At 37.6% G+C, this 26,971-nt stretch overlaps 1 protein-coding gene across 1 annotated transcript in view; it reads left to right on the forward strand.

Moving 5' to 3' along the window:
• The first annotated feature begins 1,405 nt into the window (after positions 1 to 1,405).
• Positions 1,406 to 26,971, forward strand: part of LOC148645528 (CD82 antigen-like) — a 29,289-nt gene continuing 3,723 nt past the window's right edge. Inside the window, exons 1-6 of the mRNA XM_088611027.1 lie at positions 1,406 to 1,550; positions 9,251 to 9,322; positions 11,032 to 11,104; positions 20,597 to 20,721; positions 21,728 to 21,802; positions 24,627 to 24,725. Coding sequence (XP_088467153.1) covers positions 9,260 to 9,322; positions 11,032 to 11,104; positions 20,597 to 20,721; positions 21,728 to 21,802; positions 24,627 to 24,725 — 435 coding nt within the window. The 5' untranslated portion in view covers positions 1,406 to 1,550; positions 9,251 to 9,259. The remainder of the gene's footprint in view (positions 1,551 to 9,250; positions 9,323 to 11,031; positions 11,105 to 20,596; positions 20,722 to 21,727; positions 21,803 to 24,626; positions 24,726 to 26,971) is intronic.

A 26,971-nucleotide genomic window follows, 5' to 3' on the forward strand; every position in this document is an offset into this window, starting at 1 on the left:
TAGAGGGCATTTAGGCTGTGTTCCACAGAAATTTCTAACCACTTACAGTATATAGATCCAGATGGAAATAGTGAAATCTGAGCCTGTGCATTTCTGTTTCAGATAAGTAATTCACATTAGCATTTTCTTTTTCATTGCAGGACAAAGTTAACTAACACAAAACAACCAAGCATGTCAAAGACCATTTGCTTTCCTGCCTGTACACACATCTGATAAAACACACATGTATTTTGTATTTGTTTGTGGGTGGATATGCTCCATAGCAGCATTTCACACTTTTCTGAATGAAAATACGTTTACAAGAATACGTTTTCTTTCTGTTTTACACTCTGTAGCACTCTTCCAGTTGACTCATAATATGCAAGCTAAGCACCTTCTGGTAGACATCAACACATCTGGCTCTTAGATGGTATATTACAGTACACAATAGTAGGGCGACTGCAGTATAGTAGAGCGATTTGCAGTCATTTCTTGTTTTTGTTTCGCAACCTGCTTCCACTGAATGTCCCAGTGCGACCGGATGGAGCTGTGCGAGTAAAGCCTGCTGTGTTCTGAGCCACCTGCAGGGACCAGTTCCTCTCCCATTAGCCTTACTAGGTCATGCTATTACTGGACTGCTGTCACCCACCTCTGGAAGCACTGACAACTGTGCTCTGTGGTAAACAGGAAGTATACAAAGTGAACTACCATCTTGCCATTATGTAACAGAAAAAAGCAACCACCCTCTCTATGATACCACAGTGCCCTTTGCATACTTACCAGCAGCTACAACCCCAAATAATACATTCCCTGAAGGCACTTTCCATACAAAAAGCAATAATGATGACAAAATAGGGTTTTGAGTTATGTTTACCTGTACCACATCATTCAGTTCTCTGCCTTAAGCAACAGAAGACCGCAGGCTTATCTTTTTCTTTCTCACTCTTAATATGATTTAAAAACAAACAAACAAACAAACAAACAAACAAACAAACAAACAAAATAACCAAACATAAAAAGAAGCTACCTGAATATTAATAACAGATTCTGACTTGACACTGTCACAGACTTCTGTTGGCTCGAGGATCTTGGGTTGTCTGTCATTATATTTGAGCATGCACGAATTTCTCATGTAAAACTGCAAACATATGCGTACAAAATTGATTCAAAAACAGTGCCCAATGTAATGTTCAATAACAGTTGCTTATCGTTTGCATCATCTGCACAGTACATTTATTCCAATATACTGTCGTCTTGTCCGATATGTTCTAGGATAATCGTGCTTTTTGCATGTCTCTTCCTTGCTTGTTTTAATATACAAATACATTAATGTTTATTTGTATACGGGTGGATTACAAATAAACAATACGAGTACATACAAATAAAGTAATTGTGTATTTTTAACTAAGGGGTTAATATACTTAATTCCCATATTTGCCACATGGCGGGGATTTAGAGACGCCCAGACTCATCAGCGCTTGGTTCGTCATTATTCAGAGTGCATTGTGAAAGTCTTTGGAGGCAGTTCGGCTGGCATTTGTTAGACTTTTAGACCCTTTTTGACTTCTAACGTAAGTATTTCTAATATTTATTCGACTGGAGAATAAATAGACTATCTTAACGAAGCTAGGGGAGACTTTGTCGCTGAACAAAAAAGGCTCGGTGTTGTTTCTAGCGCTTCTTTAAAACTTTTTTTTATCGTACATTGCACAACAAATAAGTTAAGTGGCTAGGCATGTAAACCATTTTTATAAAAACTTAATTTTCTCTTTGTCTCTCGGAGTTTTTTTTTTAAATGTTTCAAGTACTACTGTAGTAGCTCTGCTGATGTGGCATTTGTATTGGTCGTGTTGAAATGTACTGTAACTAAGCTTACCCACAAAAGTATAATTACAAACAGGTGTGAGAAGGAGGAAATCGGGGTGCTTGAGTAATAGCTTTTGGTACTCGAGTTAAAAGAAATATGTTCTTTTTACCTTTTAAGTTTAATGTTTTGCTGTTTTCAGCGATCGACTTCTGGAGTTGCCTGTGAAATGGGCACCCTTAAAGAATTTTAAAGTAGTTGCGGTGGGCATGCTAGTGACGTCCACATTTCACTAATTCCATATAGTCGCTTGGTTTCTTAAATGGTCGAGTTCAGCTAACTACCGCAACGCAGCGATAATTCAGCAATGAAAATAAATATAACAAAAATGCAGATGACTGGACCTGCAGGCAGTATTCAGTCTGTTTGGAGTTTTAAATATTATTACAACATAGATATTTGGCAACGCATAGTCGTTTCCGTTACTATATCCTATATGTGATACGCTCTGCACCGCATACTGCTGTTTATAGTATTGTTTTTGCATGTATGGCGTTTTGAATTATGCCAACATGAGGATACTTAAAAAAAACCCAATTCCCATTTCTATAATTAGCAGGCTTTCATTGAATTTTCTGGCAATGCTTTCAAGTTCCCGTGGTGAGATGTTTCAAACGTTTCACACACATAAATACAATGTTTCACACGCATAAATACAATGTTTCAATAAACATCCAAGGGGAGAATTATACTTTTTGGAGTCCATATTTTTCTATAAATGTTGCTTGGCCCTATATTACTCTCTATCCTAGATGGCTCAGGATTAAGAGACCAATACTTAAAACTATCCTGTTGTTAAGCGACTAATCAGTCTTTTTCTGAAAAAAAAAACACCATGAGAAAACCCCGACCATCCCGATAAAGAGCGTATGGTTTGTTTTACAGTTGCTGTTAGAGGAGGAATACATTGTAAAACATGCTTGCTGTGTATCCAGAAGGGGGATCCGGTATTTAGTGGCTTTGTCACAGCCGTTTAAGTACATTTTGAGACTTTAGTTGCTTTTCTTGGGCAGTGGTTGATGATATGATACAGTATGTGAACAAGAAGCTAGGCATTTGAAGTATTTATACATTGGAATGTTGCTGAAAAAAAGCTTCCTTTGTTTTTGTCTGAAAAAAAAATAATGAAAAGCTGTTGCTTCAGATGCAACTGACTACATCCAGGTTTGTTTTTCTGTAATGTAAAAATTCCCAGTGGTAGTAAAGAATTGACTGGAACATTGTGTTTTGATATAATGGAGAAACCCCACCAGTGAAGGCACAGGATGTTTAGAAGGTCAGTTTCATTTTTATTTTTAGTTTTAAATCTAAAAAATTCCTAACTGGATTTCATTGCAGGGAAACAGAGCAGTTATTTAAAAATCCCCTACACATGCACACACAACTCAGGGATTCACCTACTGTACCAATAGTTATATTGCATTTTCACTAGAATGTGTTACAGAAAATCTTTCGTGATTTTTATTCATCTAAATAAGAACTAATAGCTGTTAAAATGTAAATAAGCTGTAGAATTGAACATAAACAAAGTACTTAATTAATTACTAGTTTATTAATAATTAATTAGTAATAAACTTAATGTAATTAATAGTGCCTCAGATTTAGTCTTCGGAAATCTTATTTGACTGGAACTATGAAAGAGTGTAATGTAAGTGTCACGATTCTGTGGATGTTTTGTAATACAACGATATCATGCTTTACTTTTCTCTCCTTGTACAGCTGTTTTGTAAGACAATCCATTAAGAGCTGTTGTTGGCATTGAAACAATCTGAAAATGGAAAAGTTTAATCAATTATAATCGTCCTTTTTCTCGGAAAAGCACATTTTGGTATTTTCACTGATCTTCTTAGATAAAAAATGTCAACAACGGCCAAGTTATGCCTTTAAGTTTGGTGTTGAGAAACAGGATTGGTGATTCTAACTTGTGGGCGAGTGATTCGTTTTCTGTAAACAACTGTTTGGAAAGAGTGTTCCAAGGAAAGTGATTTCGCTTTAGCATGGAGCACCCTGGTCGAGCACAGGACAACTACTAGACACTAACACGGGCCTCTTCTTGGATGTGGCTGCGTAGTTGCCATAGAAACCTATTCAGCTTGTCGTGGGAATGAAAGGACATGTCTGGGAGAAAATGTCTATTCTTCCTCCTCCGAGACTGAAAGATAGCATGGGTACTTTGCAAAGTTAGAGCAAAATTACCTAACGAGAAGCTACGCAGTACTTTTCTTTCACGTACTGTATCTTGTTCAAATATTGTAATGAAGCAGGGCAGTTGATTCTGAATGGGTCCTTTCTCACTTTCTTTCACTGTCCTCCCTCCTGTACTGTATATTATTCACACTATAGCCTTTTTTTTAAAAAAAAAAGCTCTGTATGGTATTTTGTTACCGTTTGAATGTGAACTAACTTGTAAGCTCTCAGGTTCATTCCAAGAACTGCAAAAGACCATCCCTCACATTTTGATGGGCTGTTGTGGGTTGGAAAACATAAAGGCTGGAGTAGGGTTCTGTGTATTGGGTTTTCCTTTGTCAGCGGTGAAAGCTGCCACTGTTGTTTGTGAAACTCAAAGCAGAGCCTGTGTTTCTCAAGCCTAGTTGAGAGAACGGGAGTATGGGCGTCAGCGCCTGAGGGTGTGGGGGCAGGGTAGAACGCTCAGGCCAACCATGTAAAGGTGAGTTGAATGCAGAGTCTGCTTTTCTTCTTTTCTTAGCTTCTTTGGTTCTGAGTAGAAGAAAACAGGGCAAAAAAAAAGTTTCTGCTCTCTTTGAGGAACATATGAAAGAAAATGGAGAAGGGACCTTTTCCTTTCCAGGACTACAGAAATAAAAGCTATTTTTGAAGGTTTTCTGCAGTAGCAGCTTTTATTTTTTGCTTGATGTAAGCAAAAGATATTTAGAAGACTTCTATATAGGAAGCAACAGTGTTGCATCTTTCTATGTTTTAAAACTCCTTAACTCAAAGATGTGGGAGGAAGTGTGTACTGTGTTTAGATCCCTCTGATAGTTGAGAAGATTATGCTGATGCACACAGATGGTCTTCTTCTTTCCTGAGGTCTTAATTTTCTTCTACGTTGGTAAATATATTCTGTGTACTAGAAACTAAGATGTGGATTATTTTAAGAAAATGAGATCTAAATTGGTCACTGCAATCAACATATTTCATAAAGAGTCTCCTTATTTAAAGATGACCACACAATAGAGACAAATCACTGTTTGCTTTAATCTGTATTAATTACCCATCAGCTCTTTACACTCAGCCTTGTAACCTCTCAGTAGTTTGTACTATGAGCTTGTCACATTGTTTTTGAATGAAAAACAGAACAATTAGGCTTGCATTCTGGATGCTCCAGAACCACTCAAATGGGAAAGTTTGTTGTTGCCAGAACATTTCTAAATAGTATTCACTAGGAATAATGTCATCCAAGAATTAAGGGTATTGAAAGGCTTGAGTGTTTTAGTCAGAATAAATGTGGCTTGGCTGAGAGCTGACCTACTTTATGATGTTTTTAGGTGAGGAAATGATGTCAGGATTAATTATGAATAACTGACAGCTGAGGTTGCTTCAACATAGCTGTTGTCATCCCTCACAAACTTTTATTATAAATCCATTCATCATTCTGAATATTGAAAAGCACCACCAATGCAAATATTTCAGATGGAATGATGGGCTTCTTATATGCTAATCAGACTCACAATCTCTGGCATGTGACAGGGGACTACCCTTTAGGTGGCAGTATCTGTGGCTAGACATGTAGCATGCAAACAATAGCATTATCACTCAGAAGCACCAGGCTGGTGTTTCCTGGGAAACCCTCAACCTCAACCAAGTAGTTTTCTTTGACAGTGCCAAGGCAATATTAATTTTAACAGTTGAATCAGTGGCATCCTGAAACACATCAGGCTGAATTAGGATATCATCTCACACACATTTAAGACAAACTTCCTTTTTCTCCCATTTGGAAATGTTTGCATGCCTTCCCCATGGGAATGGGAAGCATGGGATTACATTCCAATGAAATTACCTTTAACAGGATTGGCTGTGTTCCTGATGTCAAGACATTGCTGCCCTGCCCTAACTAGGCCCAGCTAAAGATCCCAGCCTGCAGCTCCTGGGTCAGTTGATATGGGAATATGGTTGTACTGCAGTTCTCCATGTGCAGTCAGTCAACCAGTTAACATATCCCAGGCATCACCTCCTATTGAAACCCACTGCCCTGAGGCTAGCTGAGGGGCCAGAGTGAGAGACCAGGAGCGTTCAAGTTTACATTACATTAGATCTTTGTTCATAATTGGCGTTTCATGTGTAACCAATGTGTAGATTTGTTAGTACTATTACTATACTGCCAGGAGCCTTTCTGGAGCGATCCTGACTGAGGTTTTAGGGTCACCCTTATCGGAAGATGGGGCCTTTTGCAACACCTTATACAAATCTTCTCATGTAATATTTGACTCTGTGAAAGACATGCTAAGTATTATAGCACACCAGTGATAAAATCCCTTTTTAAGAATAATGACAGAGATTGCGGTCAGCTTTGCTGTGCCCATGAAATGTGCTTGATAGCAATTTGACACTTCTTAGTGTTAGATTTTGACTAAAAAAACTGGCAAATGCTGGTCATACAACTTTTGCCACAGGTAGTGAAGACGGAACCATGAAAAAATTACTAAGGAAGACAGACTGCTCAAATCATCATACATCTCCTCTTAGCACTGTTGCGTTTCTGTGTTTGAACCTGACCAAGTCGCTTCTTGGAAGGTCTAGTGAAATGTCATCCACATGCCCTTTTCAGTTTTTCCATGTGCTCACAATCTGTCAGGTGCATGTTAAGAGTGGTTCCGTTTCCCCCTTTTAGTAGGAAGATTGTAAGATGGACCCCTTCTGGAACACAGTGACAGATTGAATCATACAGGTTGACTTGCATTTCCTCACACTTTAGTAGGGCAATCTCCTCTGTAATTTGTCTAATATGGAATCACTTTCTACCAAAACAAATGTAAAGCTTAGGGGCTCTGACGGAAATGATGCTACATTTGTAGAACCAGGCATCTGCAGTTAAAGAGAGCCAGTGTTTGCCATGATTTGTGAGGTTATTTTTATTTGCCCTCAGGAGTTATTTTGAAACACTTCCTTTAATAAATATGGTTGTTGTCTTTTCACTTTAAAAAAACAAATGTGCACCTTATGCTTTTATAGACTTCACAATCTCGTAAGTTTGTAACTGAATCAAACACTTCCAGAATAAGACATGCCTTGGCCAATTCTGGTTCTAAAGAATCACTCTGTGAATATTGTGTACATCCTGACACTGACCAAAGTGCAGTAGTTCATTGTGACTTGACAGAGCTTCAATATAAAGTCTGAAATGTCTTTTTTTCAGAAATCTTTAAAATTCTAAAATGCCTGGCAAAAGCAGTTTGATTTGATTAGACTATGATTTGTTTATTTTTTTGTAAAGGATGAATGCTACTGTATATAGAGATTTATTTTTTGATGCTATTTTACAGTATGAGCAGGAATTCAGGGGTCTGGTATTTTTTTGTTCCAATTACATTGCAGTTGGTTTAATTATTTAAATAACCACATTAATTTAAATCTTCTGTCTGGGCTCCCAAGTTATTTTTAGGTTACTACCTTTGATGAAGTGAATGACCTTAAATATCCCATATATGTCTAATTATAAAAAATAGGCAAATTGTTTAATTGACTGCTCAGGTTGAAACAAAATACAGAGGACAAGATCCTCCAGGAATCTAGTTTGAGACTTGTGGTATAGTTAAGTGTAATAATTAGAATTCCATCAACTTTCTTCAATGCTAGTTACTGTAGCTGTTTACAAAGTAATGCTTTTTTTCAGATACAGTGGAATGAGAATCACAGATGTTTTGCCACACAGAGCACGCCTCCATCCTCTCTCTGTAACCCTTGAGGTGGTAGGGTTTTGGAGGTGGATGTCAGTGTGGTATAAAGTTCTGACCTGAGTTGCTGAAACAAAATTTCTCGTTTACTTCAAAACTGTTCCATTGGAGGCCCTGGGGGGGGGGACTTTTTACAGGTCTCTTCTTGGAAACTGTTGAAGGTGGTTTTATTGTTTATATAGAGAATAAGCTCAGAATGCAGAAACCTGTCTAGTTTTGAATGTTCTGATTTTGTTTATTCGTACTGTTGAATGTTTTAAATGTTATCTACCTGTGTTTTATTTCAATAATGAGTCACTGCAGAGTCAGCTCTCAATTAGCACTATCGGGCAATATTAATTATAAGAAAACATGACAAAAAACACAACAATGATAAGCGTCAGCCTGTGTTCTCAGTTTATATTTTCACAAATGTATTTTGATCATAATACAACAATTGTCTTAATTAACAATTAATGTCTGTCATAGCAAGATTATGTAATCTAGTAGATTTTTAATATACTAATAAATAATGAGAGATATTAAATATGCAACAAATATGTATTGGAACCAATAGCATTTGTTTAATTTCTAATGCATCTCAGTATATAATACCTTCACAGCCAGCACCTCCTGTTTATTAAAATGGCAGTGGTTTCCCAGTCTTTGTTATTCACTGATGATCAATCTTTCGAACAGCTAAGGGTGTGAAATGTACAAGCATTGCTTTGCAAGGACTAATCAGAAAGCCCTGTCAATTGCATAGGCAATAAGATTAGCCTATTTAAAACAAGTGTGGGTCGTGTTTCCTACATTAACAACCGATCCTCTGGGCCTTTGTAGATTTGCCAAGAAATTATTGAACAGTCTATTTGAAAGAGCAATTTCTATAAACGGAGGCAGAATGACTGGTTTGGGGCTAATGGCACTGGAACACTCAGGTATTGTTCACTCTATGATCTCATGTTACCTAAGGGACAGGCTCACCTCTGTCTTGTAAACACAAGCAATATAAAATGGTGGGAAAAATCTGGCAGGAAAGGGTGGCTAATAATTTGGCATGTTATACAGTACAGTGAAACCAGCTAAAGTGCCAACCTGATTTGATTGGCAAGCGTGTGGTAAAAGCAAATGTCAAATCCCTAATTTAAACCATAACTCTGAATGCACCACTGTATTGTTTATGTGAATTACTTAACATGACCATTTATGAAGGCAGATTTTTTTAACATTGCATCAGAAAACGTTGCATGCCTCTACTTAGAAGAACATTCAAAGAGAAAGAGGCAGTTTGGCTCATTATCCAACAAGAGGAGACCAGCTTGTATGTTTGGTTGCAAGTAGCTTCTTACAATGGTATATTGTGTCTCTTGTTATACTAAAGGGCGTCATCTCTAATTGCATTTAAGCCAAACGAATAACTAGGGCATCGTGTAGTTCAAATACAGAATTCCTAGTGAAGTGATGTAACTTGTGTTTTCCTGAGGTTTTCCATGTTCTTTCTGGTTTCCCACAGGTTCAGGCCATGGGGAAGGGCTGCACCACAGCAACGAAATACTTCTTGTTCTTGTTCAACCTCCTCTTCTTCGTAAGTTCCAGAGGATTTTCTCCTTTCATAACTGACCCCTGCAAGGTGTATGGGAATGAGGCTGATGATCTGGTCGGTGTCTCTTAAGAACATAAGAAAGGTCACAAACGAGGAGGTAGCTAATGCAAATCTCGTCCAGCCATCTTCTTTCATGAAACGGCAACATGGCTGGTTCTATACTCCCACAGCCCTCTGTGCAGAAAAGTGTTCTCAGCTTTAAGAGCACTTCCGGTTTCCATTCATGGTTTGTGTTCCACTATTTTATCTGAAGAAGTGCACAGGGTTGACTGTCAATACCTTCAGGTCTGCTCATAATGATCTCTGTTCAGGATTTTAAAGTTTCAGTTCCTTCAGCTTATCAAATGAGGGATAATTTTGGAAAGTGAGCATGATGCAAAGGCACGCTCTTCTGTTTACAGTCCACAGAGTAGCCTGCGTACAGCCCTAGGACTGCATAGTAGACAGAGAATGTCTTGAGCTGTTCGGAACCATCACTAATGTTAATTTCCACGATTTCGAATTACAATGACAGATTACAGTTTCTTGAAATTAAGGGTTTGGAAGTTTAAGCATTGATTAGAAGTTTGTAACATACAATCGCAAAAAGCTTTTACTTTGAACTAAACGGAAGTTTAGTACATGTACATTTAAGGTTTTAATTATTAACAGGCTTCTCTCTCATTAGTGTCCCGGTGGCTGTGAGAGAACAGGGTCAGCCATTTATGGCTTCAATATTAAGTCTAGACTGTCCAACTGAAGACAGGAGTTGTTTTTCTAATGATATAGGTATTAAACAGCTCTTTACATCTCGTACTCAATTCTGAGCATAGAGAGTGGAGGTAGGGAGCTCAGGCCACTTCATCAGTGGTATCAGGGTGGAACTGAACCCTGAACCGTGATATTACAAACACCATATTTAAATCTTTTGAGCTACTTTATTCCACATACAAGATTCTTATAAATCTAATTTCTTCTGTTACCTGTTGACCTTGCGATATAAAACCCTGTCAATGAAGCTGATCATAGATGTGGTTTTCTAGGTTTTCTCCCAAATAGTGATGGTGATGGTGATTGTTTTTTGGAATGATACCACTTCAGAGTTGGAGAATTAAAATCATAGCACTCACTGTTAGCATATGAAGATATCACATCAGTACGTTTCTTTCAGTGTACGCAAATACAAAACAAAAAATACCCTTAATCCTTCCAGGACATTTTTTTTTTCTTCGCCAGGCCACAGATGGGTTTCTGTGGACAGTAGAAAATGAGGCCTAACTCCCCCTATTTATGCCCAGTGCTTCTCAGTACGCTTTCCTGTTGCTGAGTGTGCTAGTGGAGTTCACACACGTTCTTTACCTCATGAGAAATCTGTTTCCTGTCAAGCAGGACTGTCTGTGTGAGTCTCCCAAACACATTCCGTATCCTTTGTGCTTGTTGTCGTTGGAGACAGAGCCTGGAATCAAATCCAGATGTTGAAAAAGTGGCTGTATTCCATGAGAAGCTGCCCAGAGGTCTCTTTAGGCAAAGCATTTTACAAGAAACATGCACAGTAATTTGCTGTTAATCGCACTGAAAATATAGTCATTGGTGTCTGCGTCAAAAGCCTTTCTGCATACATTAGCACGCTGAGCTATAAAAGATGTTGTATTGTAGGTTTCAATGGGAGTGTAGGCTTTCATTTCAGTTTCTGTTTTCGCTTTCTTCCCCAGATATTTGGAGCCGTGATTCTGGGATTTGGACTATGGGTTCTTTTGGACAACCAGAGTTTCATGAATGTTCTGCGTAAGTGACAGCTTGCTCTTCTTAGTGCACATACCATTTTTAACACTGAGTGAATGTGTGCCAGCTACAAATTAAGTACGATTTTAATTTAACTGTGAATCTGGTAGATCGTTTTATCAGCCTGTTATGTCCTGGACTTTCAGAATACCAATGGAGTCGCAATGTCTAGAAACTATGCAAAAGCAAAGTTTAAGCAAGTAGATTAAAAGTTTCAGCTTAAGTGAAAAGTAAAGCATTATAGAATTTAAAAGAAAATAATTAATGAACAAGAACCTTTTTTCAGTTGATTGATCATATACTATTTAAATTGATTTTTGTTGTGTTGTTGTAGGTCATTTGTGTACAACAAGGCGTCAGCCCCTTTACCAAGTTATTCTTTCTTGATATTCCGTCCATCCATTTTCTTACCACTTCATCCAGTTCAGGGCGGTGGGGGAGCTGGAGCTTATCCTGGCAAACAACGGGCACAAGGCAGGGTACACCCTGGACAAGACACTAGTCCATCTCAGGACACACTCACTCACACCAGGGCCAGTTTTCACAGAAGCCTGTTTACCTACCCATATGTCTTTGGACTGTGGGGGGAAGCCCATGTGAACATGGGCAGAGCATGCAAACTCCACACAGATAGCACCCCAGCTCCAGAATTGAATACAGGGTTACCACTGTGCTACCGAGCCCCCCTCTTTTTCATGTTGTGCTATATGTATCTTTTATTTGTCATCAAGGATTTAACTGATAGCATTTTAGTTGTGCATTTGAATGAAGAAAAAACAGCTACATGAGTCTCAAATCTGCACTGCCGAGAAGAGCTGTGAACACCACAGGAAAGTGTGATACTAGCATAAGCCTGATTCTGTCTCTTGCAGAGAGCACCTGAGCATGCAGAAAGCTTTCAGTTTGACTCTGATCTAATGTTAGTTGTGAAAATTTGTGAAATTTCCAGTAGTTCTATTTTGTGTGACCAGACTGGTTTTAGTTTTGGTTTTATTGTTCTGTGATTATTAGTTTTTCCTTTTGACATTTTTCAAAGCATTGTCACTGCAAATAAGTGAAAGAGAAAGTGAGCTTTGCAGAGAACAAACAGCCTTTAAATAGTTTGTAGCTGATCTCTGCTTTTCTCATTACTGACCTCTCAGTCTGGGATTCCTGGTAGTTTTAGTTTCCAACAGAAAACCCCAGATGAAACACCATTAGCTTTTCCATTAATTTCTTACCCAGGTGGACCTAAGAAATGTTTTTTAAGAGTACAGCCTAAACTTTGTGTACTGTACACTTGAAAAGTAGTTTTCAGATCATCTTGAGTTTGACCATCACATCCTTGTAACTTTAAAACAAGACCAAACAGTTAAAAAAATGCAAGAAAATTAACACAATAAAACTTATTGGACTGTTTAGGATTCCTGACTTATTGACAGTATTGGGCAAATGTACAATAATTTTAACTTTATATAGTTAGTTCTTGAAAAGTCAACAAACTGTTGTGTTATGTAAAAATGCAAATGAAATTTAAGATGCCATTGAAATATGAGGCTGTAACAGTGCAGTAGTATTAAAACAAAGCCCCTGTCCTAAAAACCACGAATTTTAATGCTAATACTAGTATCTGCCGATTGTACTTGGCTGGCTTACAGGCTGTTTGGCAGGCTACAAAGGACATAAATGCTATTTTTCTTTCTTCAAGGGCTGTTTGAAGCAGAAGAAAACTACAGCTTTAGGATTTTTCTTTCTTGGATAAGCATATGGGCAATGAAACTTCCTAGTTTTAGCTCATAAATTTATTGGAAGAGGTGAAACAGAGCCTTCTCGTGAAGAGCCAAGATAGAAGACAGACAAGTTAATCTCCCTTGAAGAACAACTCTGTGTTGTAAATAGATTTGAGGGTTTTAAAAATTCAAGATCTGCAAAATATCTACTTGGATAATCTGGTCAGATCTCACATGCTTTGGACCTTTTTCATCCCTACTTCACATCTCACATCAGGTCCACCATCTTAAATCCATAGAAAACTCACGTCGCAGAGTCAGTATTACAAATATTGCTTCTTAAAAACTGTAGTAACTAAAGTTGCAGTTCTTCAAGGGGGGTTTAAATGTTGAATCACATGAGAGGAGATATTTCATGGGTGTGAAAAGGAAATGTCAGGAACAGGACAATTTTAAAAAATGGAGGAAAACATCCACCACATCTTGATGTCTGAAAGTGCAGTAGATTTTGATTTCACTGGCATTAATGTAGTTTTAGTTCTATCATTCTCTCTATTCTTTGATCACGGTTTTATAACCAGTGATGCATTAAGAATATTTCTCTTACATACTATACAACTTGATTAGTCCAAGTTTTCCATCCTTTTAATATATTATAGTTAAAAACTATCTTTATGTTTAGGTGACACATATACAGTAGCATAGCTATAGGAGTTACAGCTGGTTTCACATATAGCCATGTTTGTAAAAATATGCATCTTCTGTGTGCAGGTAACATGGAGGTAAGGAAGACCGAGGCCATCTTGCGAAACTCTATGGAGCCATTTTCTGTTGATTTGTAGTCTACCTGACTTTTGCTTTTGTACAGAAGCTGTACATTTCTTGACTTTTAATTTATTCAAACAGAAAATAGGAGTGCACTGAAAAAAGCACTAAAAAAGAAGGGACTTTTTAAACACGTTTTAAGGGAAAGAAAAAAGTATCTGACCCTGCTATCAATTACATTTTGCCAAAGGAAACGTAACTGATCTGTAGCTGCAAGAAATTTGATAGATAACCACTCCTCCTGTTATTCAGTGTGGCTCACCAAGAGAGTACTTAAGGATACTATTGGTACTCTTTACCTGACAGAGGAAGATTCTTGTTAGTTTTAGTAATGTTGAACTGCATGATGAAGAGCTTTCTGCAAGGAAAGGCCTGAGCATGAATCCTCTTCCCTGATTTACTTGAGGGACTGGAATTTAGGGGAGTACAATCAAACACTCGAATCATCTGGAGTTGTAGAAGCAGAAGAACTCTAAATTACAGCCGAGGTTGCTGCTGGTAAAAAACTGGAAATGTCCCTAATTTCAAAGAACAAAAAAAAAAATCAGAAAATTGAACAAACCTGCAGTGAAGAGCTATTTTCTTTTTAATAAAAAGAATCCTGCCTGGCATGTCAGACTTTACTAACACGGTCACAGTCATGGGTGCATAAAGTATTTGTGTCTATGAGCTGAGTGAATATAATAATGGAAGGTAATGCTTTTCATTTCTAACATGACTGAAAGTCATTTCTCTTCTGTAGCATGTGTAGGTTTGAATAAAAGCATTTGCTTAATGATAGAACATCTAATTTATTATTTTGAAAAGAATAGATATAATGATGAAAATATTAAATGTTATACTTTGATGACAGGGGAACATTATGGCATGTCATGCTGTCCTGCACAGTAGTTCTACTGTCTAATGAGTTACATCATCTGATAAGTGGGGGGAAAAAAACTGGATACTTTTGGGTTCTAATGAAAAGGTTCAGGAAAACATAAACAGCTTCTTGGCAGTTGGTGTTCCTGGTGAATAGAACCTGAATTTAACATAAAATAGTGTGGCTTCTGAGCATGTCTGTGGCCACAGACTGATTGCAGTTTATAAAAAAAATATATAGGTTACAGTTTTGCACATAATATGGTCAAAGAATATGTTTCATGTTATTACTGTAAATCCAGAAAGAAAGCAACAGTGCATCACTAGAACAGGATGGGACTCACTGAGTTAGTTTGGCTTCCTTGAATTTCTAAATGTCTTTGTGGATATCAGATTATAAATTAGTCATATAAATAGACAAAAAGGGGTAATAAAAGAAAAGAAAAATCCAGAAGCTCTTATTCCATACTGGATGAAGACATCCCTGGGCTAGATAGGTACATCAGGAGCTGCTAATTAAGGAAAATTAAATATATTTCGAAACAGGAAAAATAATGCTTTGTATTTCTTATAGAATAAAGTCATGTTTTTCATTACTGTCTGGAAGGAAACATGGCAGTAGTACAACAAACTCCGTGTACAATGAGTGGTGAAAACCAATGCCTTTCATTAAAAGTTTAACAAGAAATCCCCAAATATTCTAATTTCAGAATGTAGTGGAAATGTTCTAATCTAAGGGATGTTTTATGATTTTTTAAATTGTAATTATGTCCGTTTCCTTCGTCTTTCATGCTGTGAATTCAGAATCGTAGTCATTTGGAATACCATGGAATATTTTTGTTTCTGTTGTGATTTTGGGTGACGTTCAAAGGCCTGGCGATCTTTGTGAAAACAGCGAACAAATGATTAGCGTTGACCCTATCCTGTAATTCATCATATGACATGACTAGCCTTAAAATGATTGCCAAGAATCAGTGAACACTTAATAGATGTTTTACTCTGTAGATAAACATTAAAATAGTTCTGTGGTTTGCATGTCATTGAAACAAGGGATCACCAGATTTAAGAAAGATACTGCAAAATCGCCATTGAAAGTGGAAATTATAAATGATGCTTGAGCCTCATAAATTAGTGCAAGAATTTTAATTTACAAATCTATAGCATTCAAATAATGAAAGTAATACAAAATGTGTATCTAATTTTTTATGTGAAGCAGAATTAGGTAAAAAATGCATTTAATTTAGTGACATTTAGCTTGAGCTGTGATCAAAATGTAGCCTTTATATCACCATGGCCAGCATGATTTAATCCTGCTGGAATTAAATGTGTGATTTTACAACCCATCTGCAGAGAGAAATTGATTTAGTGTTGGATTTCACAAATGGGATAGAACCTTAAGCAAACAATGTCTTGTATTGACTTGGGTAGAACAGGTGTGTTCCAAATTGTGCACCTGTGATTAGTTTTGCTAACTGATTAGTTTTCCCTGTCCCCTTTAATTAAGCTGTCCCCTTTAATTCAAACATGCAATTAGGTCTGTCATTTGTTTCTTTGTTGAAAGTGTGTACATTTGTCTATAACAGATGTATATCAATCCTTTTGAATTCTGAAAGCATGTGTTTATCATTTTGTTGTTTAGTTAGGTCAATTAAAAAAGAGAACTGTTTTCTATTGTCATTTATCAGTCTTTAGCCTTATTTAAAAGAATGTTTAAACACTGCATCTGTTATGGGCTAGAGCCAAGTAAAACAAGGTGCAGAATCCCAGAAGGTGTCATACAAATAATTTGTCTTTAAAAATTGTAATTTTATATTTATAAACACAGTGTATATAATATCCGAAGAGCAAGAGGAGATAATCAAGCCAATCACAAGATTATGCATTTCCTTCTGAATTTCTTGCATTTGGTGCTTCTTAGCAAATGATAAGGATAGAACAGTGGTAGTACTAGGCACCAGAAGAAGGCACTATATTGAGGAATATGATGGAGCACATGCAAAGGAGGAGAAGATCAAAGTCATCTTTCATTATGCCACAAGTCATTGTGCAGAGGAAACTCATTATATTCCCAGAAAATGTCTTTGTGTTTAATGAGGTCTTCAAATGTGCAGAAGTGACCCTCATCAGTCAAGGGACAACTGCCAAATTTGAATCCACCTGCAGGATTTGAATCCATGTCATGTCTCTTTTGTCAGAAGACATGACATGGTATTTGGAGACGGGCTGGAACATTTTCACCGCACACCAAATAGAGAACATTACAGGAGGCATTCAAGTCAGATGGAGCAGGTACTTCAAGTCACTGGATAAGGAGGATTCTATGGTGTCGCTAACTTTACAGATAATTTTTCACAGTAATGCATCCTAGTGCTTAAGCTCTTCTCTTGAATACAGAAACTCGAGCTCAAATCTCAGAGAAAACATGCCAAAAAAGCTACTGTGTAACGCAAGTTTGTAGTATTGAAGTGTGAATGTTCTGCTTGTACTAAGTTGCACATAGGAATAATATTAACATAATCCTGCAAATTATGTTTTAATTTTAATGCTTTCTTGATCTGACATAAAACTTGTATTTCAGGAAAACAAAGCCAACCAGATTTTTGCATAAGCAAAATAGTATCATTATAGAAAAAAGAAAAGGTTTCTAGAAGAAAGGGCTACCAAAAAAGGGAAAGAATTTGTTGCATTAGTAACCAATGTCCCATGCTTGCCAGGATAGGCTCCAGGTCCCCTGCTACCTTGAACTGCATGAAGTAGATAGGAAATGGATTTTGGATTCTGGTTTTTGGAATTGTTCTGATAACTTGATCAGTCATGACTGACTGTGTTGCACTTGAGTGACTTTTGCAGTGCTCAGATCATGCAGATCGTGTATCAACAGCTTTCTAGCAAGATTAAAAACTTTAAAATAATGCAAGCAGTAGACATTTCAACCTAGTGAAGCTCTAGATGAAGTTCTAATTGGTCCTGACTGAATATTAGTTATATAAAGCTAAATGCTTTTGAGAAGTCCTTTATACTCATATCTTAGTAAGCAGTGGTGGAAAATTGTGCAACATTTAACATCTGTACAGTAAATGAAGAAGAATAACAAGTTCTAACTTAAGCCACCTTGTACTAAAAAGCCAGCTAGTCTGCTTTATAGTTGGCGCAGCAGAGAGCTGAGTATTAAGATTGTGCCTGGAGATGTTTGGCTGCCTATTCTTCAGGCTGAGGTTATCAACTCTGCTTCAGCTTTTTTGTACTGCGTTATGCTGAGGTAAATGAATTCTGATTCCTTGTCTTTAGTTCTGATCGTAATATTTTCTTTTAGGATGAAATGCAATTCTTATCTCAACTGAATCTTTATATGAAGATAATCACTGCAAACTGATATTATGGACTAAAACCCTATAAGCTTCTTCCTTTTCATTTTTTATCGTAATTTGTAGTTTCCTCTAGACAGCTTAATAAAGTTATGAATCACTTCCGTTGGAATCAGTTGTGGTGCCACTATTTAGTTTTAAATTGGCAAGTATATTGAGATACCAAATTTGTGTTTTAAAAATATTTAAAACAATTGACTTTTCAAACTTTGTAACAGAAACTGATCTGTTACAGATCAAAACATTACTTGACACCTACATTTCCATCTATTTTTTATCTTAAGTAGTTGTGGTGGTGAAGAAAATAACATACTGTACTATACCGATATTTGGTGTATTGATGTTTGTCTGCAATCGAAAATGATAATTTCTGATCTATTTTACAACTTTGTAATTTACCACTTAACTCAGCTTATTGCTGCAACCCTTGTGCAGTTAGAAGAGAATGAGGACCTGTTCCTGCTGTCCTGTCACATTCAGACTTATTAGAGCCATTCATCATCTAAGCTCCACAGAGTCTTGCTGTCTTGCTCGACATTGATCACTATCTGGAGGAGCAGTGCGTCTTCCATTGCCAACACTGCAAGCTTAAGGGAGCATGAAGGATCCCAGAAGTACCCTTTAACCTGAAGGACAAGGGAAGTTTAGGGATCAAAATCCCTATCAACCCTGGTAGTTTCCAAATCGTGCATGGTGATCTGGAGAATCTGTCACAACCAGCTGATGGCAGCTCAAACTGGAACCGGAGAAATCTCAGCTTCAGTTGCTCCAAGCACATTCCTTAACAGGCTGAACTTACATTACTCACAAGCTCAAGGGGATGTCAGTCTCAGCTTTAACACCTTAGTCTTCTAAAGAATGTCCAGAGAGAAAAAGATGAGCTATATTTTGTACGTAGCCATCATTGTTTGATGGCACTCCTGTAAAAGGTTTCGATTCTTAGAAACCTTGTGGTGAGATTAAAAGTTGCTTTTTGTCAGCGTTGGGCATAACTGATATCCGAGTAAGAAAAAAGCCATTTCTTTTGGAGAACCAAAAGAGCCGCAGAATGTCTGGCTCCTGGGCAACTTCTTGTTTCTGTCTGCTGTGCTTGGTATGAACTTCTTTTGGCCAGCTGGGTGCTTGCAAAGCAAGATATTTTAAATGTATTTTTTTACCCTGAAATGTGTGAGCATGGTAGTGCAGTAGTTTTACTTATAGTGTAGTGCACAGTCATGCCAGCCATCCAACAAAGCACTGTTCTTCCAGTTTGTCATGAAAGATGAGGAAGCCCCACTTCAATAACACTGTATGGTCATGTACTACTAAGAGCATTCATGATATCTGCATCTAGTGTCTTCTGATTTCATGTGATAGATGATTTTATTGCATATTCTGTTTATCCCCCATATTGGTTTTGTATCCTCAGATTTGTGTTTCACTATTGTTCCCTATGAAAGAAACACGATGTGAAAGACCTTTAAAAGCAAGTGTGTAAAGGGGGAGGTATATTAGTGTTATGTCAGATAAAGGTCATTATGTTGCACAACTATTTGTACAATAGAATTTACTTCCTATGTTCCTTTCATGACAAGTGTCAGGAGCTTTTTAGAAGATATGTGTAATTTTAGGCTAAATGTCCGATTATTTTTCAGGGGAACAATGCAGAATTGAACAGAGCACTTCACATAATGGGTCCAAATAAATAATAATGAAAGTAAAATCCATCCCTTTTCCAGCAGCTTCATCCGAATCAGAGCGGCAGGAAGCCAGAGCCTATCCCAGCAAGCACTGGGCACAAGACAGGGCACGCCCTAGACAGGATGCCAGTCAGTCCCAGGGCAGAAACACTGGCACAAATAGACACTCACACGTAGGCCAGATTTCCTAGAAGCCAATTAACCCATCGGCATGTCTTTGGACTATGGGAGGAAGCCAGAGAACCCAGAGGAAACCTACACAAACACTGGGAGAACATTCAAACAAGATAGAAGCTCATGTCTGGAACTGAACCCAGGGCCTGAGCACTGGAAGGCGGGAATGCTAACCACTGTGCCAAGTTCCTGCCCAGTTATTAAAACCGCTACAGATGACTATTTGATCTTATAATCATCAGTGTATTTTATGGAGGTTTTAAGGAAAGTTCAGGAGAAGGACAGCTCGAACGCTGTAACACGCTTACCTTCACCGAAGCCTAAGTGTCAGGTTTTAACAGCTTTCCTGCATTTGCTACTTGTATCCCTCTCCACCTCATCACCCACGTGGAAGCTCTTGTACTCTTTTGACCTGGGGGTCGGTTCTGATGGGCTCATTCTTGCAGTCAGGTTGTCCTTGTCTCAGCCAAGATGGCTAAACAAACAAGTTAGAAGTCTAATGACTTCTGTCAGTCCAACTTAATCAGGGCTCTTTGAGTTACTGAATCATTTATTACTTGCAAATAATGTGATATACCAGGCCTCAACAGTGTGTATTTTAAAGCGCTTTGCAGGCTTTAGAAAGCCTTGTCCAATGGGGTGTATAGCAAAATAAAACATAATAATAATAATAGCAAAATCCTCTTTTATGCAAGAGGTGTGTAGGCCTTTTTCCTGTTATTTAAGGACTTGTTTGCAGATTCCAAGCTGTTTTGTTGTGACACTGGCCGTGTTATTGTTGAGGTATATGATGAAAACTGAAGTAAAGGCTGAAACTCAGCCTTTAGAGCCAGATGGTCTAGTCATTAACCTTCCGGTGTCCCTGTTCCGTTTCCTTCACAGAGCAGTCTTCCACATCCCTGAAAGTGGGCTCCTACATTCTGATCAGCGTGGGCTCACTGTCCATGCTGATGGGATTCCTGGGCTGTATTGGTGCCATCTATGAGATCAGGTGCCTTCTGGGTTTGGTGAGTTGTTTTTGCAATTTACATTGAAAATTCACTGCTAAGTTTTCAGACAAGATTGGCTTCATTGAGTCAAGAGAATCTGCGCTGTCTTGAAAATAATGTCATTCACTGCAGTACTCTTTAATTCTCCAAGAGTATGAACTCCAACTGTCTTAAACTATGGCACCTAGCAATATGGTACAGGAAATAATTTTCAGTTTTGGATTTTTTTGGCTTGGAGTGTTTTTCCTCAGCCTGACAACAGACGTTTATAAAATATCAGACCCTTACTTCCACACCTGCTCATGTGGTAACATTTGTTGAAGCTCAGAGTTAACTACAGTATCCTCACCATTTTTACTTTAAAGATCAGTGGTTTTGTCAAAAACTAACTAAAAACTACCACTTAACAGACACAAACCTGCCGTCTGTTGCTAGCCTGTAAGCTGCACATTTCAATCAGAAATCTCTGAAGATTCTGGGTGAAAACTCCCACCTAGCTTTTCCCTTGTCTGAGCTCCTTCCCTTGGGAACAAGGTTAAGATGTATCAAATCTAACAGAGGATCCTGAGGCTATTCAGTCTCTTAACTCAACACTGTTGTAAAATAATGTTTTGGTAAATTAGAGGATTTATGTCTTCACTGTAATGTAGCCTTGTACTCTATTTCGTGTATGTTATACTTTTTATTTCTCCTTAGTATCTGTCTTTTTGTTTTTGTGTTACTTTGAGTGCCCCATAAAAACATTCTTAGTAACTCGAAGGATTGGTTTGGCAATAAAGTTGACTATGGCTTTAAAACATGTTACCTGCTAGATGAGTTTCTGTGATTTAAATTAGTTTTAAGGCTACTGCCCACTACAGCTGTAGCAACATGATGCAGAGCAGGTGCAAATGAGCCCAGTTCACTCAATTTGGAGAAGAATGGTTTCTTTTTATGATGGATTAGCTCTTTTAGAAAGGAAGGATGCTACAGAATTGCTTGGCTAGTGCGCTCCCTAGAAAGTGTCATTTCCTTTTCTCTTCAGTACTTCACCTGCCTCCTCTTGATACTGATTGCCCAAATCACTGCTGCTGTCCTGATTTACTTCCAGCGAGACCTGGTGAGTATCTCTCTGCCCAGCGCCCCTGCATTCTTATAGCAATGTCAATGCGAGAGTCATTGTTTTGAGAGCTGATGTTCACTTTCCTGTTAAGATGCTGTGAAACTTGCAGCACTTCACATGGTAAATGGCTGTGGCAGAAGGGCTTGTCGGGCACTGCATGTAGCTCCCTCTCCACATTTGCTAAAGTGATTGTAGCTGTAAAGCTGTCACAGTATTGGTGATTCCACATTGAGTTTGTTGAAAAAAGAAAAAGCATTATAATTGTTTAGAATTCCATGAAAGTGTTTATCATGGTTAAATCTGTTTTTTTTTTTACTCTACTTCGTTTGTTTTGTAGGATAATATAGATTTATTTTTGTCCTTTTTGTTTGTTTTCACTAATGAGATTTATACACTTTCATAAATTCTTAATCTTAATCTCAGTCTTAATCTCCACTTTTCTCACTTACTGTAAAATATTTCTGTCTTGCAAAGACCCTTCTGTAAGTGAAAAAGGAAGGGAAATAGTGGGGGGGGGGAAAGTGCAGGCCTGAAAACCACAGCCTTGCAGCTGTTTTACAAGCAAAAATCTGCGAGCACAATCTGGTAAAATAAGCAGAAGGAGAAAGTGATGTCAGAGCAGGGGGAACTGGAAAAAGGGTATCAGCTTGTGAATTTCCACTGAACATACTTGTGCTGGTGTGAAGCTGGAGTCTTTTTTTCTTAAAATTGAGAAAAGCTGGTAACGCTGAGCTCATTACCCAAAAGTGAATTATGAATATTTTCACCCTGTCTTCCACATTAACCTTAAGTAATGCCCCCTTTCTACTGCACTATTTTCAGTAATTGCACAACAGTCATCTATAGTCAGAACAGAATAAAACTTACTGTGAAATAACTTATTTTAAATAAACCAATATTGTAAGCAACCTGGCTTCTCTATCTGCTGTAGCAAAAGTACATGTAAAAACAATTGGCTGCTCAAAGAAAGAATAACAGTCCCCAGCAACACATACACGTTAGGAAGAAGAATTCTACAGGCTTGTTATTTCAGCGCAGGCCTAGCCACAGTGAATCACATCTTCATCCCCATCCAGTAAGGAGCATTGGGGTTTAAGGAATGCACAGTACCAGCACCCAAAGGGTGAAGCTGAGGACAATTGTTGCAGCCCACAGTTCTTGGCACAGAATTTAGACTGCAGCTGCTATTAGATTGGCAGAGCCTGTCTGAGGATTTGAAGGGAAACATCTGTACCAGGAAAGACCATGAAGAATGATTTACACTCCTGTCTGCTCCAAGATGCACATTCAGTTCTCGAGTGCCTTTTTTATTTAATTATTTCTGAAGGAAGACAGGGTGGTTTTATTCAGAGAGATGTGACCCTTTCCTTTACAGAATCTCAAGTAATGTTTTATTTCATAACCTTTTTCTTCATGTGTGGAAAGCAGTCCGTTTTTGTCCTGCACCACATTTCGGAACAGTATTGTTTTGGTAAGAAAGTTGAAAACAACAGCAAGGCAAATGACATTTTATTTGCAATATATTGTGACTAACTGATAAAGAAAGACGTGCTGTACATTTTTTTATCTTTTGCACAGTCTCAAAGATCACAAATGAATTTAAAATAGATTTCTTAAAAGAGAGTGCAGTTTTGCAGCTCATGCACACACAACAAGCGAAGGTGAGATCTTCTTTTCTCTCTGATAATAACTCTGATAATTGCAATTCTTGCTTTCAGTTGCACTGACTCAACAGTCACTGGGATTATTGCCAAATTAGACAGGTTGAGGTTTATGTTAGCACTCATTTGCTAAGATCTAAATCATTCTGTGCTAGGGTGCTCAGTTAACCATTAAACCCTATACAGCTGTGTATCATGTTTGTAGACCTGAAGTCATAAACCTTTACCAAGAGCAGAACGTAGTTATTCCTGTGCATGGAATCCCTCTCTAATCCTGTTCATTTGGATAAAGAGGTTTGTCACAATTAAATTTTTATTACTAAGAGAAATACAAAGGCAGCACGGGCAGAAACCAAACTGCTTTTTCCTTCTTTAAATTGCTACAATGCATCTCACTGCAAGGCAGGCCTCACTTATAATAAAAGCTGCTTTATTACAAAAAAAAAAGTTTAAGATACAATTTCTGAAAGTCCATCTCTAGGACCGGCAGATATTTCATGGAGAGAGAGAGAATCAGGACTGTGTTTCAGCAAGTTTTCATGTTATTCATTATGTAAGATTATTTGTACTTGATGTTGTATTCTGTTTGTCCTATGCTTTTGTTTATGCTAATGCACTGCAGTCTTGATTCTAATTGAGCTACCCTTTGAAATAGTAACAATAACTTATGGGGAAAATCTTGTGTAATACTAGGTTAGTTTCTTTTGTGTGCTTCCTTTAGATATGATAAGCTGTGAACTTCACAACAGCATCGCACTCTTACTATGACTCATGCAAATCTTCAATCAAAAGGATATGAATTTAAAAAGAAATGTGAAAACAGAACAATTCATGTAATGCTTATTGTTAAAGTACTTACAGTAGTGCTTATAGCATTATCAAACTCTTTACTCTCCTCTGAATAAACATTGTAATTGTTTAATGTGACATCTTCCTTCCAGAGCAATTATTCAGAAGTTATCTCTGAGATGCAGAGATTTTGCTGAAAACATTTTTTAAGTTGTAAATCTACAAAAGCCATCCTCACCTTGGAGAGCCCTGGCAAAGAAGAGAGAGTCAAAATTCTGTTTATATAGCATATACATGAAGTAAACCATTTTTAAAAAAGAAAATGAAAATGTTTGTTGTGGTTGTTTACTTTTCCATTTTATCTTTGGCAGCTGAAAGATGAGATGTCAGTCATTGTTAAAAAAATAATTCTGGACTATCGTGAGGGGAACACTACAGCGGACGCGGCCTGGGACTACATTCAGAGAAGTGTGAGTAATGGCATGGTCACTGCAGGAAAACCTCCTGTTGTGGCTCTTGCTGGCAGTATTAGGGGGTTTGGATGGAAGTTGGTTGTTTTTCATGAAACAGTAATATCCTAGTTAACGGCAACTGAGGGAGCTCTTGTCCTTCTCCAGCTGGAACCTAAACTCTTTCTGTTAATTATTCAGAACGGAAAAGAGATTGTCCATTTATCACATGTCGCTATGGGAGACTGTGCTTCTTTGGATCCTGATATGTCTTGGCTGGAATGGTGGTGATTTCACAAGAGGGGTGAAAAGGGATAATATTGGCTTCCAAATTCAGCAAAACACAGACAATTCAAAGTAAATAAAACAGTGTTTTGTACAATGGAGGGATTTTTATTAATTGGCAACTTTCTTCAAGGCCAATTATGATGCCAGGCCATTTTAATGGGGGTTTTAATATTGTGGGCACAAACACTTAAAACCCTGAAGTCAGTACATTTGATTTAAGAAAAAAGCTTTTTGCAGCTTATCCACCCTTCCAAACAGCATTCATACTTAAACGTCAAGCATTCGGGAATGTTTGTTTATATTTATATGTCTTTACTTGTTAGTTTTTATACATTGCCTCTTGGTCAGATTAATTGCCTTCATGGACTTGGGTTTCATTGTTATGAAGATAACTGAAGATAGTTCAGTTTATTTTTAGACCAACTCAGATACTATTGTGGCAGTTTCTGCAGTTTACAGGTTATCGTTCTGGAATAAGCACGTTATTAAGCTAAACTGTGACTGAGCTAAAGACTGAGGCTTCCATATCAGTTTTGCATCACATCTTTTGCACATGTTGACTGTGCTGAAATCAAACCTTTGATGAATTTCTAAAGACTCTTAGAACCCTTGGCCTTTCTTTTGAATCTGTTATTTGACGTTCATGTTAGGAGTGCCACAAAGGTATCTTCCTCCTGTGGAACACTGCTTGGTAAAGATCCTGGCTCTTTCTGTCTGATGCTGAAATATTGATCCATGCATTTGTTTAATCCACATTGGGTCACTGTAATGCCTTATTGTCTGTGATATCGTCTAAGGTACTGTGGTGGTTTCAGTATGTTCAAAATTCAGCACCCCGTAACAGTACTGTAAATTAGACATAATATGAAATTTAGAGTGGACATTAAGGTGTGTGCTTAAGGCATGGAATGATCTGATTCTAGATTATTTTAATGATTTATTAAATGAGAATAGTTCAGATCTTAATCTGAATTGTGTTGGTTCTTACTCTGCTAAAGACTGGGTTCTACAAATGGAGACAGTCAGCCTTCTCATGTGCACTGCTGTTTGTCGACTTGCTAAACTTGCTTAAAGACCTTTTCATATACAATCCATAATTTTTTTTTACACTTGTTTTCACAAACTCAAGTTCACTGGGATATTTTTCACTTCATGTAATTGTTATATACAGTATTGTGTGTGTAATATTCTACTACATTGTGAGTTTCTTGAAGAGCACTAAAATAAAATGGTGTTATAATGTAGCTTTACTCTTCCTGAATGCAACTTGGGCTTCAAACAAGGATGTTGCTTGTTACCTTAGAAAACTCCTTGAAAACAAATTATCTTATCATACCCATATTATGATGTGGGATTCTAAATCTATTTTCAGAATGGAATGATAAACTGTGCTTGAATAAAGAAATGATCTATTCAGCAGAAAACATAATAGGATAACTCTTGTTTCCCATCACGTAAATTCACCAGCCTCTATATCCTTCCTGCTTTCAGCTAATGGAGATTTTCTGAGCTTTCCTTCTTGATGTTTCAGCTGTTTTAGTTGTTTATGAAATCCACACAAACTGCTTCTTCATCACCCTAAGGTCGACCACAAAACCTCGTGATGGAGCGTCGTTGTTCGGAAGTGAACCCAGATTAGAAGCAATTCTTCAGATTTCTTTGTTCTTCTGGTGTCAATGTACAGCAGTAACCTTGATGAAAAATACAGACATGTAAAACATGGATAAAAACACTTCAGTACAACAGAAAAGACGTTGAGGTGTTCCTTTTATAAAAAAAAAGAAAGAGAAAAAGAGATGGCAGAGTTTCCCCATTTTATTGTAAAGATAGAAGTCGTTTATTTTTCCCTTTTATGTTCTCCTGCTGTGAGCTTTAAGAATTGTCTTTCCTTCTTTTGATGAGGAAAAATGGTGTTTGAGTAAAAATGCTACAGAACAAATGGAGACAAATGGTGGAATAAAGCCGTTTGGTCTTGCATG

The sequence above is a fragment of the Lepisosteus platostomus genome, chromosome 18, assembly GCF_059453375.1.
Source record: "Lepisosteus platostomus isolate fLepPlt1 chromosome 18, fLepPlt1.hap1, whole genome shotgun sequence".
NCBI lineage: Eukaryota > Metazoa > Chordata > Actinopteri > Semionotiformes > Lepisosteidae > Lepisosteus > Lepisosteus platostomus.